This window comes from Geotrypetes seraphini, chromosome 2 (genome assembly GCF_902459505.1).
Source record: "Geotrypetes seraphini chromosome 2, aGeoSer1.1, whole genome shotgun sequence".
Taxonomy (NCBI): domain Eukaryota; kingdom Metazoa; phylum Chordata; class Amphibia; order Gymnophiona; family Dermophiidae; genus Geotrypetes; species Geotrypetes seraphini.
In genome coordinates this window covers 67,699,005-67,716,122 of record NC_047085.1, presented here as the reverse complement: position 1 = coordinate 67,716,122, position 17,118 = coordinate 67,699,005, and the positions used below count along the sequence as shown (strand labels likewise).

General features: G+C 41.2%; 1 protein-coding gene across 3 annotated transcripts in view; it reads right to left on the bottom strand.

The window, feature by feature from the left end:
* The window catches only part of RGS22 (regulator of G protein signaling 22), a 475,118-nt gene that overhangs the window by 382,494 nt on the left and 75,506 nt on the right, over nucleotides 1-17,118 (bottom strand). For all 3 annotated transcript variants that reach the window (XM_033934655.1, XM_033934656.1, XM_033934657.1), the window contains exon 5: nucleotides 8,376-8,461. In XM_033934655.1, the coding sequence (XP_033790546.1) occupies nucleotides 8,376-8,461 (86 nt within the window). The remainder of the gene's footprint in view (nucleotides 1-8,375; nucleotides 8,462-17,118) is intronic.

Sequence of the window (17,118 nt, the reverse complement as noted above, 5' to 3'; positions counted from 1 at the left end):
TTCAAAATAACTTAAGAGACAATACTCATCTCATTATCAGAGCATAGCAGGGGTTCTTCACCGACATAGGCTATGTTTCGCCATACAAGGCTTTGTCAAGGTAATCCCCTTTCTTATGCCGATTCCACATTCGCTGCTATCATTATAGTCTGAACTAAACTATAATGATAGCAGCGAATGTGGAATCGGCATAAGAAAGGGGATTACCTTGACAAAGCCTTGTATGGCGAAACATAGCCTATGTCGGTGAAGAACCCCTGCTATGCTCTGATAATGAGATGAGTATTGTCTCTTAAGTTATTTTGAAAACTAAATAAAAATAAATTAATTAATAAGATTTGAGATAAAAAATCTGACCGATGAAGACTTTAGTGCAAGTTATACTGTGAATGAAGCCTTTCTCACAGTTTGTACTGCTGAGGTCATAAACGAATATATTAACTCTAATTGAGGCTTAGTTTTTGATGCTTCTTAGATTTTTTGGCCTTATAAAGATATATCCAAGTGCCCAATATACTTGTGTTATTTTATATCCAACCATATCTTTATATGCCTCTCTCAAGGAGATATGCATCTAGTTTGCTTTTGAAGCCTAGGACTGTCGATTCCGCAATAATCTCCCCTGGGAGAGTATTCCAGATGTCAACCACTCTCTGTGTGAAGCAGAACTTCCTGATATTAGTCCTGAACTTGCCCCCCCCCTTAGCTTCATTTCATGTCCTCTTGTCCGTGTCAAATTGGACAATGTAAATAATCTTCTCTGCTCTATTTTGTCGATTCCTTTCAGTATTTTGAAGGTCTCGATCATATCCCCACGCAGTCTCCTTTTCTCAAGGGAGAACAATCCCAGTGTTTTAAGTCGATCCTCATATTCCAGTTTCTCCATACCCTTCACTAGTTTAGTTGCTCGTCTCTGCACCCTCTCCAGCAGTTTTATATCCTTCTTTAGGTAGGGAGACCAATGTTGGACGCAGTATTCCAAGTGGGGTCTGACCATTGCCCTATAAAGCGGCATTATAACTTTCTCCGATCTACTCGAGATTCCTTTCTTTATCATGCCCAACATTCTATTTGCCTTATTTGCCACTGCCGCGCATTGTGCCGACGGCTTCAGGGTCCTATCTATCAGAACACCCAGATCCCTTTCCTGTTCACTTTTTCCCAGAGTTGCACCTGACATTCTGTACTCGTATTCCTTATTTTTACTGCCTAAATGCATTACCTTGCATTTCTCCACGTTGAACTTCATCTGCCATTTCTCCGCCCATTTTTCTAACCGACACAAATCGCTCTGGAGTTCCTCACTGTCCTCCTGCGATCTGATTGCCCGGCAGAGTTTTGTGTCGTCTGCAAACTTGATGGTCTCACTGGATGTTCCGTTTTCCAGGTCATTGATATAAATATTAAAAAGGATCGGCCCAAGTACCGAGCCCTGGGGTACACCACTAGTCACTTTCTCCCAGTCGGAGAACTTCCCATTTATGCCCACTCTCTGCTTCCTGTTTTCCAGCCATTTGCCTATCCATCTTTGTATATCTCCCTCTATGCCATGGCTTTGTAGTTTCCTGAGAAGTCTTTTGTGTGGAACTTTGTCAAATGCTTACTGGAAGTCCAAGTATATTATGTCCACCGGCTTTCCACTATCAATTTGCTTGTTCACGGTCTCAAAGAATTGGAGTAAATTCGTCAAACACGATTTCCCTTTCCTGAATCCATGTTGACTGGGTTTCATCAAGTCGTGTGTGTCCAAGTGCTGAACTATGCTATCCTTGATCAGTGATTCAATCATCTTGCCGGGGACAGACGTAAGACTCACAGGTCTATAGTTGCCCGGTTCTCCTCTCGATCCTTTTTTGAAAATTGGCGTGACGTTCGCTTTCCTCCAGTCGTCTGGTATCTGACCAGTTCTGATTGACAGGTTTGCAAGTTTTTGCAATAACTCTCCGATTTCAACCTTCAATTCCTTCAAGACTCTCGGGTGAATTTCATCTGGTCCAGGGGATTTGTCACTTTTAAGTTTGTCGATCTGGTAGTATATCTGATCTAAGTTCACTTCAACTGTGGTGAGGCTGTCCTCTATTTCTCCTGTAAACAGTTTCTCCGCTTCAGGTATTGTTGAGGTGTCCTCCTTCGTAAAGACGGACGCAAAGAAGGAATTTAGTTTGTCTGCGATTTGTTTATCTTCCTTGATGTACCCTTTTCTTCCCTTGTCGTCCAGGGGTCCCACTGCCTCTTTTGCAGGTTTTTTCCCTTTCACGTATCTAAAGAAGGGCTTGAAGTTTTTGGCCTCCTGGGCTATTTTTTCCTCATAGTCCTGTTTTGCATCCCTCACCGCCTTTTACCAACTATGTTGTCTAGTTGTTGACCACATTCCTAGTAACATCAGAGATGGGGACAGACAGTTGGAACTACAATGCAAAGAACAGTGGATTTTTGGTCTAAATGCTGTCCATCCTAGTGGGTTAAATGCCTGTATAGAATGGTTCTATTATTACTAAGATCTTCTACCATGCATTCAGTTTACAAGCAGATGCCCTTTTAGGTATGGGGAGGGACTGAGTTGTCCTTTTCCACTGATACTTGTCTAAATATTAGGTTCATTCCTAAATCCAAATGCAGTCCAAGATTTAAAGCATTGTGTCACTCAATATACATGAGAAGCTTTCCCGTGCCTGGATTGGCTTAGACATTTTTGCGCAGGACCAATCGGGATGTTGGATTTCCGTTTTGGCCCGCCCTATATACCTAAGAACACTGTGGCACCATGTTTGATTACTTACACGAAGAATGCAGAGGAACAGCGTTTCAAATTGTGAGTACAGCTTGAAGTTCAAAAATCTGTTTGTTTTTGATTATTAGGCTCACATGAGTTTATTCTTTTAGGTTGGACTGCTTTGCTGGCACTTTTGCTACGAAACGATTGTTGGCTGGCTGCACATAGCACATTTGTAAAAATATTATTACATTTGATATAGGGGGCTTTTTCCAAACGGTAATATACAATTTTCTGTACAAGCGAAAGATTTTTATGCCTATGCTGTATGGTTGGTAGAGTGGTTTTTTTCCTCAGCATTGAGATTGAGGCTTTTTCTTTTGCCAGAAAATTGCACTGGTGACCAGGTGATTGTTGGAATAGTTGATTGAGAGGTTTTGTATTTAGTGTGTCTTAATTACCCCTATTCCTCTCTCTCTTTTGGTTGTTTTATACATGTATCAAAGATATACACAAATTTCAAGTTACTATCATAGGAATTAAGCCACAGACATAAAAGCTTGCAATTCTTTAAGGATATCTAATCACATCAAAAAATCCTAATCAATATATCTCTTCCAGAGGCCAATATGGTTCTAGAAGTAAGAATCAGACAAAAGAGGTTTCTCAAAATGGACCACATTAAGGTTCACAACATTAGGGGCTATTGTTGCTCCCATATCTGTACTTTTGGTATGAAAAATATATTTATCCTGGAATATAATGTAGTTCTTTGTTAAAACTAGGGCTGAACAATTAACACTTTAATAACGCGATTAATGCATTAATTGTTTAATGGTGCCAAAAAATTTTCATATAATAATGGAAGTGAAGTCAGGCTAAAGACAGCATCAGAGGAACATTGTATTACTGCTTCCTCTCAGCCATTGCCGGCATTGTCCATCCCCCGGAAGGCTGCCTTGCCGTTGCTGCCCACCCCTAGAGACTGCGCTGGTACTCCAATTTGATTTGAGTAGCGCTTTTGATCTTGTAGACCATCTTAAATTATTGGAATCTTTGGATGCCTTAGGAATTCATGGCAAAGTCCTTTTATGGCTCAAAGGGTTTCTCAAATCAAGACTATATCAGGTCGGATTTAATGACACATCTTCTGTTATTTGGAAAAACCCATGTCAAGTGCTACAGGGCTCTACACTTTCTCCTACACTTTTTAATGTGTATCTCTCCTCACTGGGCCATTCAATGAGTAACTTGGGTCTAAAGCTGTTCAGCTATGCTGATGATATTACAATAGTCATCCCATGTTGTGAAGCTTTATCCAATAGTATTCAACCTTTTGAGTCCGTATTGAATCTGATGGAGTCCTGGATGCAGGAATTGAAATTGAAATTAAACCAGGATAAAACTAAATTTTTCTTTATATCTTCACAAAAGATCCCTTATGAACCAATAATTAAGATTAATTCAATGTCATACACAATAAGTCCAACAATTAAAATACTGGGAGTTGTTCTTGATCAGTGCTTGACCATGAAGAATCAGATTAATGCAGTGATCCAAAAGGGATATTATACTTTATAGAAATTGGGTACCATGAGATCCTACATTGAAGTTGCTGCTTTTAAAATCCTAGTTCAGTCATTGGATTATTGTAATATTGTTTACTTGATGAGTAATAAGAAAAATATGGCTAGATTGACCTTGGCTCAGAATACAGTAGTAAGACTGATTTATGGCCTGAGTAAATACGAGCACATAACACCTTATTACTGTGAGCTGCATTGGCTTCCAGCTGAGGCTCAGGTGATCTTTAAGTTGGGATGTTTATATTATAGAGTCGTTCCACTACACCTTGTCAACAGGTTCATCATAGTGTCGCACAAGAATAGTAGAAAATCTCATGCTTTATTTATGTTTCTGTCAGTTAAGGGCTACAAAAGTAAGAAATATCACGAGCATGCTCTCTCATACCAAGCAGCTTATTATGATAAAGATTTGCAATCATTGTTACTTAGCTCTGTCTCTTATGAACATTGTAGAAAATTGTTGAAAGTCTTTCTCTTTTCTAAATTTCTGACCAATTAGATAGCTCTGTAGTTTTCATAATATTCTTTGTATTTTTCCATAGCATAATCTTTTGTTAACCGTATTGAACTTATGGCTATGCGGTCTAGAAATTTGTTGTTATGTTAGAGAGCTAAATATCACCACAAAGGCAAAATACAAAAACCTACGATTGCCAAAAACATATCAAATATCAAAAACAATTCAGCAATCAATATAGAGAGAGTAAGAAATCTCTCACCATATAATAACCACTACAAAGTGGCTGATACAAGGCAATATGGATGTGCAACTCAACTTGAAAGTGTGAGGAAACAGGTTTTTCTATCATTTTGAATCAGCCATGATTTTTGAGGACATGTAATTAATGGGGTTTGGCTCCTGAAAAAGACTGCAAAACAGAGCTCTGTCAGGCATGAACGGACCTTCCTTTCAACGCAGATAAGTCGATATTTTGGATATTTTTCATTGTGCTGATATCATATATTTTATAAAACACAGCTATTTATTGTAATGTAATGTAATTTATTTCTTATATACCGCTACATCCGTTAGGTTCTAAGCGGTTTACAGAAAATATACATTAAGATTAGAAATAAGAAAGGTACTTGAAAAATTCCCTTACTGTCCCGAAGGCTCACAATCTAACTAAAGTACCTGGAGGGTAATAGAGAAGTGAAAAGTAGAGTTAGAGGAAAAATAAAAATAAAATAAACATTTTAACAAGACAGCATTGATCTAAATACTTTGGAAGGTAGAAGAGAGGAGAGAAAGGAATAGAAGCAGAAGGGGGAGCCGTTGAACAGTAGAATTCTGGAGAAATTTAAATGATAGAAATAGAACAAAACAAAGACAAAAGGCAAAACAATAGATAAGATTAAAGATAAATCATAAGCTGGAAAGAAAAATAAAATAAAACTTTGTCTTCAATTACTAAAGAAAACTGAAGACACTTTTTTCCCCATACAAGGAGGGGATACCATGTACATATGGTTTCACTAATTTTGGGATGGTGATTTTTCATTTATAAATATCACTAAAAGAAAAAGACATTATGATGTACAGGGTGGACTCATTCAGGGATTAGGTATCGTCCACATATGAGTTGTCAGCCTGGGGGATACTGATAGAAACTTTATTAATTCCAGTTCCCCAGTACTGAGGTCTGTTTCCTCACATTTTCAAGTTGAGTTGCATATCCATTTTGCATTGTATCAGCCTCCTTGTACAGTAGATTCAATGAAAAAAGACTTCTTTACCCAACGTGTGGTGGACACCTGGAATGCGCTTCCAGAGAGCGTAATAGTGCAGAGTACGGTACTAGGGTTCAAGAAAGGATTGGACAATTTCCTGCTGGAAAAGGGGATAGAAAGTATAGATAGAGGATTACTGCACAGGTCCTGGACCTGTTTGGCCGCTGCGTGAGCGGACTGCTGGGCACGATGGACCTCAGGTCTGACCCAGCAGAGGCATTGCTTATGTTCTTATGTTCAAGCCAAGCAAATTCGGGAGGACATACAAACTCTACAACAGTTTAAATTGGTAACCATTAAGGACATATTTCCATTCATAGAAAATTGGAATATATTGAGAATTTTAATCGTAGGTTGAACCTTCACCTCCTGAATTTTCCTGTTGTTTCAGGAACAATGCCTATTGATCTTTTTAAGAGATATCTTATTGCAGTGGCGTACCTAGTATATGTGGCACCCGGGGCCCATCATTTTTTGACATCCCACCCCATCTGTATGAAAAACATGATTTTTAGTAACAATCCACACGTCACACAAGAGTGTACCTAGGAAAAGGCAGTATCTTACATACTGCAGTGAGCAGTACGTCAATAAACCCATTGTAAAACTAAACAAGCCAGACTAGTACAGATCAATCCTACACAGTCAATCCTAACAGAAAACCATGTCTTTTCGAACACAGAGAACACAGAAAACACCTTCGCCTAGTATGTAATCACAAACTAACCCCTCCCCCTTCTACAAAACTGTAGTGTGGTTTTTAGCCATGGTGGTAACAGCTCAGATGCCAACGCTAAAAAACACTCTACAGTTTTGTAAATGGGGGAGTTAGAATAAAAATATGTAGACAAAGATTAAACTGCAACACCACAGAAACAGCAATGCATCTCCCCTAAAGCAAAAAAAAAAAAAATAATAATAATAATAAATAGAATTTTTTTCTACCTTGTCTTCTCTGGTTTCTGCTTTCCTCATCTTCTTGTCACTCTCTTCCTTTAATCCACTGTCTACCCTCTCTCTGCCCCTTCTATATGGCATCTTCTCTCCTTCTATTCACCTTCCAGAAACTTTAAGCCTCCCTCTTCCATCTCTCCCACATCCCTATAGTCTGCCATCCTGACCCCCTTTTTCTCCTTCCACCACCCTGCTATGCTCCTTTCTCTCTCCATTGAAATCAGCAAGGTCCCGCGATGACTACTTTTGCTGCCTCTGCTCCGGAAGAGGTAAGTTACATTGAAGGGGGGCTGGGCCGGCAGACACAGGGAGTTGTGGCAAGGTCCCGCGATGACTACGGCTGCGGTCCACTCCCCTCCGATGTCACTTACTTCTTCCGGAGCAGAGGCAGCAGAAGTCGTCATCGTGGGACCTTCATGCACTTCAGCGCGGCTGCCATATTTATTCCAGAGCAGAGTCGGTAGCCGCGCTGAGGTGCCGTTTTCAGCAGCTTGGGAGCTTCCGGACCCGGCCGACTATGCACCCCCTTGGAGCGTGCACCCAGGGCGGACCGCCCTCCCCCCCCCCACACACACACACACACACACACTGTCTTATTGAAAATTTAAATATTCCTTCAAACAATATTCCACTAATTAATAGGATATATTACTTGCCAACAAAAAGATTTCCTCTGTAAAGATGGGAAAGGCCAAACAGATAGATCCTGGTAACATAACTGCATTATTACTATTACAGCTGAAACAGAAAGAACCACTCTTGTGTTATCGTTTGTTTTTGAGCAGGACATTAATATGATTCTAAAGTTATACTTTAAATATGTTCAGAAAACTATTTGGAGATCAAAAAGTTTGGATTTATCCCGATGTCTCAAAAACAACTCAAGAGCGAAGGAAAGATTTCCTTTCTTTACAAGATACAATTAAATTGGGAGATATGTTCCTCTTAGCATATCCCTGTAAATGCTTGGTAAGGTATTTAAGAATCAAATATACTTCCCCCCCCTCCCGTCCGGAACAACTTAAGGAATTTCTGGATGTCAAGAAGATCATCAAGGACTGATTAGAAAGAGTTTTTGATTATTATTAGCAGCTGTCTTCATATTAGGCCTTTTCTTTAAAATTATTGCCTTTACTTTCTTCAGATTTAAAAGTTGTCTCTCTCTCTCTCTCTCTCTCTCTGTGGTGGTCTAAGAAAGGTTATAGAATTCTTCTTTATCATGGAGGTTGTGCTTTCTCCCTTATTGTTTGAGTGTTTTTTTCCCTATTTTTCTGTAGCAAGATGTATTCTTGTGATGTAATATGAAAACTTAATAAATAAAGAAATAATAATTTAAAAAAGGACCAAACAGAACAAATAAGCATACTTAATTTTTAAAACCTACAACATACCTATATTCAAAGTAACAGTCACTTGCTAGGAATATTGGAAGCCTTTCTTTCCTGATCCATTGAAGTCCTTGTTTTCGGTTCAAGCACTGTAAAAATGCCAAAATAACAATGGATGTTATATATAAAAATATGCATTGTCATCATTCAATTGGCACAATAATTTGGGTCAAGATTTCTCCTCATAAGTGGCTAATAATTATGTATTGAGATTAAAAGTCCTTCAGAAACTATTTTATTGAGAGAATAGCAATTTAGCATATTACATAGAAAGATTCAAGAGGTAAACAGCATATTGTATAATCAAACCTCTGAGCACTTTTTACTGTGCATACTTTGCATTTGCACCCTCTCCGAAGAACTGTGTGCTTCAGTAGGATTTTCAATGCAAAATTCTGCAAGAAGTTTCCATTAAAAATTAGCTCTTTTCTTTTTTTTTTTTCCCCCCAATTATCTTTATTAACAATTGCAAAGGAACAAACAACCAGGAGCAGAACAAGCAGAAACAGAGCATTCAAAAGTAGAACAAATAGTAATGACAACTAAGTCCCACAGTACAAAGAAACCCCCGGATGATTGCCCATCACAATTGGCATTTTGAATTAACAAACCCCGCCAAGCAGACACTCCCTAAACCGCACGCCTACACCTCAAGCCACAACAAGCACTCCACACTCACACCACGAAACAGCCATACACTCAAATGCGCACTCCCGCACCCCCAGAGATGGCGCTACCCAGAAAGAAACACAAAACAAAAACAAAAAGGAAAAAGAGCAACAGCCCTCAAGAGGAGGAGTCCGTGTCCGCTGCCTCCAGGTTGGAACAGATCTTCAACGCCCGCTGCCAAATATCACGGTAGCAGCGGTAAGTCAGAGTCCCAGACTTAGGGACACGTTGAAGCTCATACCGCCCCACCTCCACCAATCGGTCCCTCCATTGTGGAAAGGAAGCCACAGAATCGCCCACCCAGTGGTGCAACAAGAGCTTTTTTACCACCAAGACAGCCATGTAGAGAACCCTGCGCTGGGGACGCGTGAGCCCCCCCCCTCAATCAAGTCACGTTGATCCCCCAAGAGCAGAAAACCATAAGACCAGGGCACATCCCTCCGGAGAATGCGCTCTAAAAAAGGAAGAACTTACAGCCATAATGCAGAAGAAGGGCATTCCAAAAAATGGTGAAGAAGGATACCTGAGAAACGATTGCATTTGGTACAAACTGCATCCTCCCACAGGCCCATTCGAGCTCCCTGAACCCGAGAAATATAAGCCCGGTGCAAAATTTAAAATTGCATTTCCCTAAAATCCGTGGACCCCCCCCATGGTATTCACAGTGGCAAAGAGATCAAGAAAGGCCTTACGATCCATGGGGATGCCCAGCTCTGATTGCCACTGGGAAGCCAGATGATCGATAGATCCCAGGCCCGATGCGTTTTTCAGAATCCGATACCAGGTAGCTAAGGTGTTAAAAGCAGGAGAGACCTGAAAAAATTGAACATCCAAGGGACCACAGAGCCAAGCATCCCCCCAACGGCATTCCAAGGACAAGTAATAATGCCGAGCCTGAAGGTAAGCCCAAAAGTGGGTCTGAGGGAGTCGCCAGTGAGTCTGCAACTGGGCAAAAGAAGGAAAAGGACCTCCCCCCCACCGCAAGGATATCCTGGAGAGTTCTACCCCCCTCTCTGCTCCCACTGCCGAAACCAAGCATGGCCCACGCCTGGGGGAAAGTCAACATTGCCATATAACTGCAACAAAAGGGAAGCCTCTGGAGTTTTCCCCTGCCGTCGCCGCCACCAGCGCCACGCACGCCGTAGAGGTAAGAGATACACAAACTTAGCCCACCCCCCGGTATAGCCGACAACGGGACATGCAGAAGGGACAAAACCGAATGCGGGGCACACCAGGACTCTACCCATCCCTTGGATGAGAATTTATAGCATCCCGACCATTCTTCATGTATAAAGCAAAACAAAGCAGCGACATTATAATAGCGAAGATCGGGAAGGTTTAAACCACCCCTATATTTATCCAAAGCTAAGGTGGCGTAGCTAATCCGGGCTCGCTTATGACGCCAAATGAAAGAAGAGATAATGGAACGAAACAGACGGACCTCCTTACCATTAACCCAAATGGGCACAGCCTGGAAAGGATACAAAATCTTGGGGAGAAGTACCATCTTAGTCAATGCCACCCGCCCCCAAACACCCAGCGGGAGATCCCTCCATTTATCACACAATTGCCGAATCGCATCCAGATGACGGGTCACATTAGAGCGGTACAGAAGCTTGAGGTCCGGACTTAAATATACACCCAGGTAACGCATCGGCCCCCTCACCGGCGGTATCTCGAGACTCGCATGCCAGGGCTCCACCGTAGTAGACCGCAAGGGAAGAAGTTCAGACTTATCACAATTAACGCGCAAACCAGAAAGATCCCCAAAGGAACGGACCAGAGCAAGGACCCGCCCCAGATCTCGTCGGGGCTGATCCAGATAAAGGAGAATGTCATCGGCAAAAAGATTGATGCGACTCTCCTTGTTCCCAATGCGAATGCCCTGAATGGACGAATCATCGCGGATCTTAGCAGCCAAGGGTTCGATCGCTAACACAAAAAGCAACGGTAACAACGGGCAGCCCTGTCGCGTCCCCCTTCCCAAAGCAAACGGGGCAGTAAACTGACCATTAATTAAGAGTCTAGCCTGCAGCAGTATATATAAGCTATTGATCCAATGATGAATAGGGCCCTCTATGCCAAACTGACGCAAAACCCAGAAGAGATATTGCCAAGAAATACTATCAAATGCCTTTTCCATGTCCAGGCCTACAATAGCCGATGCACCCTCCAGTCCACGCCGGGAGTGAAGGGCCATCAAAGCTCTGATCAAATTCATTGACGCATATCTGCCCGGCACAAAGCCAGCCTGGTCTTCATGTATCAAGAGCGGCAGAAAGGCATTCAATCTATGCGCCAATATCGCAGCAAAAAGCTTGGCATCCTGATTAAGGAGGGAAATAGGCCGGTAAGAACCCACTTGGGCCGGGTCCTTGCTCGGTTTAGGCAACAGCACAACGTGGGCTATGTTAGGAGTCCCCAAACCCCAATTCTCGAAGAGCGCATTAAACGCCCCCGCCAAAGCAGGAGAGATCTGATCCGACAGAATCTTGTAATATTCAGAGCCAAACCCATCTGGACCCGGGGCCTTAGTCAATTTAAGCTTCTTAATACCAATCAGTACTTCTTCGGAACTAATAGGCTCATTCAGTTGCTCCAACTGAGCTGCTGTCAACCGAGGAAGCTGAAGCCCCTGGAAGAAAGCATCTCTATCAGCATCCGAGAACGGGCGATTAGCATACAGAGATTCATAAAAGTGAACGAATTGCTGTTGAATCTGCCAGTCCTGTGTGTAACAAGTACCCTTCGGGTCCCGGATGGACAGGACAACCTGTCGGGCGCGCAGAGGCCGGACCAAATTGGCCAACAATCGCCCCGTCTTACCCCCCCCCCAGGCGTACAGCTTATACCGTTGAAAATAGATATCACGAGAGGCCCGCTGTGTCAAGATGGCATCTATCTGCCGCCAGACAGTCAGTAAACGAAGTTTATCAGCTGCCGAAAGAGAAGTACAATGGCGTGCCCTCAACTGCCAAAGCTCCCCTGATAAAGTCAATATTATTTAAGTTTTAACATATTCCTTATTTGGCTATACAGTGTTCTGTATACATCCTTCGCTGATATATAATTGCTCTTTCATATGTGATGATTTCATATATAGTATTTTTTGTTCTTATTTTTAGGGGGTTAAATTATGATATACTCTAGATCAGTGTTTTTCAACCGCTGTTCCGCGGCACACTAGTGTGCCGCGAGATGTTGCCTGGTGTGCCGCAGGGCCCGGAGCTTACAGGGGGCCCGAGGCAGGGGCGCCAGTAGCTCGCCAAGGCAAAGTGAGTTGATCACCCAGGACTCACTTTGTCTTGGCGATCTAATCCACAGTTCTTCAACCGCCGGTCCGCAGGAAATTTTTGCCGGTCCGCGCAGGACCGGCAAGATTGACTCATTTGAACTTCCTGCCGGTCCGCGCAGGACCGGCAAGATCAGCATCGGAAGCGTGCGCTGGGCCGGAGAGATCTTGGGGAGCCTCCGACAGTGGCTTTCTCCCCTCTCTGCAGCTCTCCTTTACTTCCCAGCGCAGCGATTCACGAAGGCAGCCTCGGGGCTTTTGCTGAGTCGCGGCTGCCTCTGATGATGCAACTTCCTCTTTCCTCAGAGGCGGCGCGACCCAACAAAGGACCCGAGGCTGCCTTCGTGAATCGCTGCGCTGGGAAGTAAGAAGAGCTGCTGGGAGGGGAGAAAACCACTATCAGTCTGGGAAGCTGCTGGGCAGGGGAAAAAAGGGACAGCTGCTACTGGAGAGGGAGAAGGAGAGATGCATCTGGGAGGGGAGGAGGGAAAGGAATCTGGGAAGCTGCTGGGCCAGGAAAAAAAAGGACAGCTGCTACTGGAGAGGGAGACGGAGAGATGCTGCTGGGAGGGGAGGAAGGGAAGAGAGTTACTGCTGGACAGGAGGCTGGGAGAAAGAAAGAAAGGGGGCAGGCAGGGAAACAGAAGGAAAGAAGAGAAACAGAAAAAAAGAAAGAAAGGTCAGGGAGAGAGGAAGAAAAAGTTGGGGGAGGGAATGAGGTGTGGAGGAGAGAAAGCATACAGGCTGATAGAAGGGAAGAAAGATTGGATGCACAGTCAGAAGAAGAAAGTGCAACCAGAAATCACCAGCCTGGCTGGGCGAAACTTCCTCTCCGATTGCAGAATTGACGTCAGGGAGAGCATGCGTCGGCTTTGGGGCCTGTTATCCATTGGTGGGTCCTGTTCCCCGATGGCAGCGGCAGTGGCAGTGGCTTGGGGAAAGGCAGGGAGAAAGAAAGAAAGGGGGCAGGCAGGGAAACAGAAGGAAAGAAGAGAAACAGAAAAAAAGAAAGAAAGGTCAGGGAGAGAGGAAGAAAAAGTTGGGGGAGGGAATGAGGTGTGGAGGAGAGAAAGCATACAGGCTGATAGAAGGGAAGAAAGATTGGATGCACAGTCAGAAGAAGAAAGTGCAACCAGAAATCACCAGACAAGGTAGGAAAAATGATTTTATTTTAAATTTAGCAAAGTGGAGGCAGTATTACCACAGTTTTCAAAGGAATTTGCCCAAATAACTTAATAGTTAACTGGGTAAATTCCCAGAGATGAAAACTTCCCTTCACTTACTATGCACAGTTCTGAATTTATATCTGCTGTCTATATTTTACAATATGGTCACCTTTTACTAAACCGCAATAGTGGTTTTTAGCGCAGGGAGCCTATGAGCGTCAAGAGCAGTGCTGGGCATTCAGCGCAGCTCCCTGCGCTAAAAACTGCTATTGTGGTTTAATAAAAAGGATGGAGGGTATATTTGTCTATTTTTGTATGCTATAAAAACCAAATACAGAGAGAGACTGAGAGCTGTTGACGAAGAGGTACGTGTGTGTCTTTCTTCCATTCCAGCCAGAATATCAGCTTTGTGTTCAGCCAAACAGGCCCAGGTTTCGCACTGAATAAAGTATTTTATAATTTTTATAATTTTTATTTCATAATAAAGTAATTATAAAATACTTTCTTTGTGTTTATTTGATTCCTATTCAAGAGAATTACTTTATATATAGTCAATATAGGCAGAGAGTTAAATTTTTTAACATTTTCTAATGGTGGTGTGCCTCGTGATTTTTTTCATGAAACAAGTGTGCCTTTGCCCAAAAAAGGTTGAAAAACACTGCTCTAGATGATCCTCTTAAGGGGTTCTTTTATAAGTGATGACAGAATATGTTTAATTTCTTTCTAATGAATGATATAGAAAAAATTTTTTAATTATGTTGTTTTAATTGTGGTGATTTTATATGCTTACATTTTTAAGGGTGGTTATTAAATATGTTTTTATTATATTTTAAACTGGGTCATATTGCTATGGGGTTAATTCTTGATATCTCATTATAGATTTCTTATGTGATTACATATATATATATATATTCTTTATATACGTTGTTGGAACATGATTGTTTTATATGCATATGAGAAACATAAGAGACTTCCATATGTATGTATTGATGATATGTCTTTTAAATATGATGACAACATATATTTGCTTGTGCGCATATAACAGTGGGTAATATAGTACCTCAATGTGGTTTTATTGTAAGGGTTTTATATGTGATGGCTATTCATGTGATGATTCAATATATTAACTATATTTTTTTAAAAATTGGTGCATGTTGTGACTGATTTTAACTCTATACACTAATTGGTTTCTTCTTTTTTCCCTTCTTATATTTCTCTCTTCCTCCGCTTTATGATAGTTTGGTTTTATATTATCTTTTTCAATATTTGTTGTGACATATGTTTTTTCCTTTATCTACCATTTTTACATTCATTTGTTTTTCTTTTTTCTCTTTCTCCATTTCGTTGCTCATATTTTCCTTCATTATTTAAATTTGATGCTATTATTTATGTTTTATCATAACACTGGTTCTCCTTTTTTTCTTTCTTTTCTTTGCACGACCTTATTGGCTTATGTTCCGTCACAGTTCGTTCATACTTAACACTAGCAGTCATTTATTATCAATTCTGTCTTTTCTGCACGCATTTCTATTGACATGGCATGCGTACTCATCACCTTTTAAAACATATATTTGTCCTCGTGCTTTTAAATTTCTTAATATTATAGTCTATGGTCAAATTGATCATCTTGTTGTCTTATTCTTAATATTTGTTATCTTTTCATTTTTATTATTATTACAACTGTTTATATAATTGTATTTTTAATATTGTGTTTTATGTTATATCTGTACCTAATAGGACCCCTGATGAAGGTTGTCCGAAACATGGACCGTGTTGGGTCCCCCGTTTGGTAAAAAGGTTTTAATATATAGTTTGCTTGTCACAATAAAATTCGCCTACATCGTTGTACATATCTGCAGTTTTGGTTTGTTTGTTCCTAGCTGGTTTATTTTTTTTTTTTTTACTGCAGACAAGGTTGGACCTCCCTTCTTTTGGTTCTGTTGCTAGATGGGAAGGGAAGACATGGAAAAGTAGATACTATAGATTTTGAGAAGAAAGCAGAAAAATGGAAGAAAGTTGAATGTTAAAAATTACAAAGACTAGGGCCACTCGAAGTTACAGGGAAATACTTTTAAAACCAATAGGAGGAAATTTTTTTTTTCACTCAGAGAATAGTTAAGCTCTGGAACGCATTGCCAGGGGATGTGGTAAGAGCAGATAGCATAGCTGGTTTTAAGAAAGGTTTGGACAAGTTCCTGGAGGAAAAGTCCATAGTCTGTTATTGAGAAAGACATGGGAGAAGCCACTGCATGCCCTGTATCGGTAGCATGGAATATTGCTACTCCATGGGTTTTGGCCAGGTACTAGTGACCTGGATTAGCCACCGTGAGAACAGGATACTGGGCTTGATGGACCATTGGTCTGACCCAGTAAGGCTATTCTTATGTTCTTATAATGCTAAAGATGGATGTATTTTACTATAGTAAGTTCAGGGATATTAAGTGTAAACTCTTGGTCAGAAAGAAGTTAACAATATAAAGTTGCAACTGACCTAAGATGGTAACAAACCTTTGGAGAATGATCAAACTAAAATTTATAAAAATACTCAGAGATGTTGAAACTCTATAAGGAAGGTTAGAAAACCTCCCTTGGGTGAAGAGTTCACCTTCCAGTCATTGTTCTTTTATAAAAACTTTGATCACTGTCTCCAAAAAGGTTGTGCTTAGTACAATTTCTAAAGTTTCAAATATGTTTTTCTTGCTAATTTTTTATTGCTAAAAAAGTCATTCCATGATGTTATATATGATGTAACTTTGTACTTAGCTTATCAGCTTGTCAGCAGGATTTTGGGGGGTCCCAACGTGGCCCCGTTTCGTTCCCTGCCTCAGGGGACCCGAATAGTTGTATTTAGAACAGGTTCCTGGTTCGAAAAAGTTGGATGGATATATGGCAGAAAGTGAAGGAGAAAAAAACAGCAAATGGATAAGGTGGCCCTGGATACACAGTTAAGAGCACAGACAGAAGGAAGTGCAGCCAGAGACTGGGAAAAGATGGTTTGAAAAACAAAATCACCAGACAACAAAGGTAGGGGAAATTATTTTGTTTTCAATTTAGTGATTGAATTGTGTCAATTTTGAGAATTTACATCTGCTGTCTATATTTTGCACTGTTCCGGAAGAAATGCATTTGTTTCTATTTCTCTGGGGTTGTACTTAATGCAGAGTCTTGAATCTTAGGGTTTCACTTGCATATATTAGTACTTTTAGTTTGTGGGCCCGTATTTGCATAGGGGTTATCTGTGTTCTGGTAGGAATTAATGTTGAGAAGCATACAGTGTGCTTTGTGTAATTTAATTTTGTGGTTAACCATTATGGGCTCCTTTTACGAAGGTGCGCTAGCACTTAGTGCACACTACAATGCTGCATATACTAGATGCTAACACCTCCTTAGAGCTAGCATTAGTATTTTCCGTGTAGCGCGGGGTTAATGTAGGTTAAAAATGCTAACGTACCTTCGTAAAAGGAGCCCTATGTGTTGTTAATAAGATTATATTGTGTTTATATATGAAAAATGAAGGGAAAAAATTGTATTACAATTCATACTATTAGGGGGGTGGGGTCTGGCCCACGACTTAGCCTGTGTTTTAGATTTTGGCCCCTTGATGTGATTGAGTTTGACA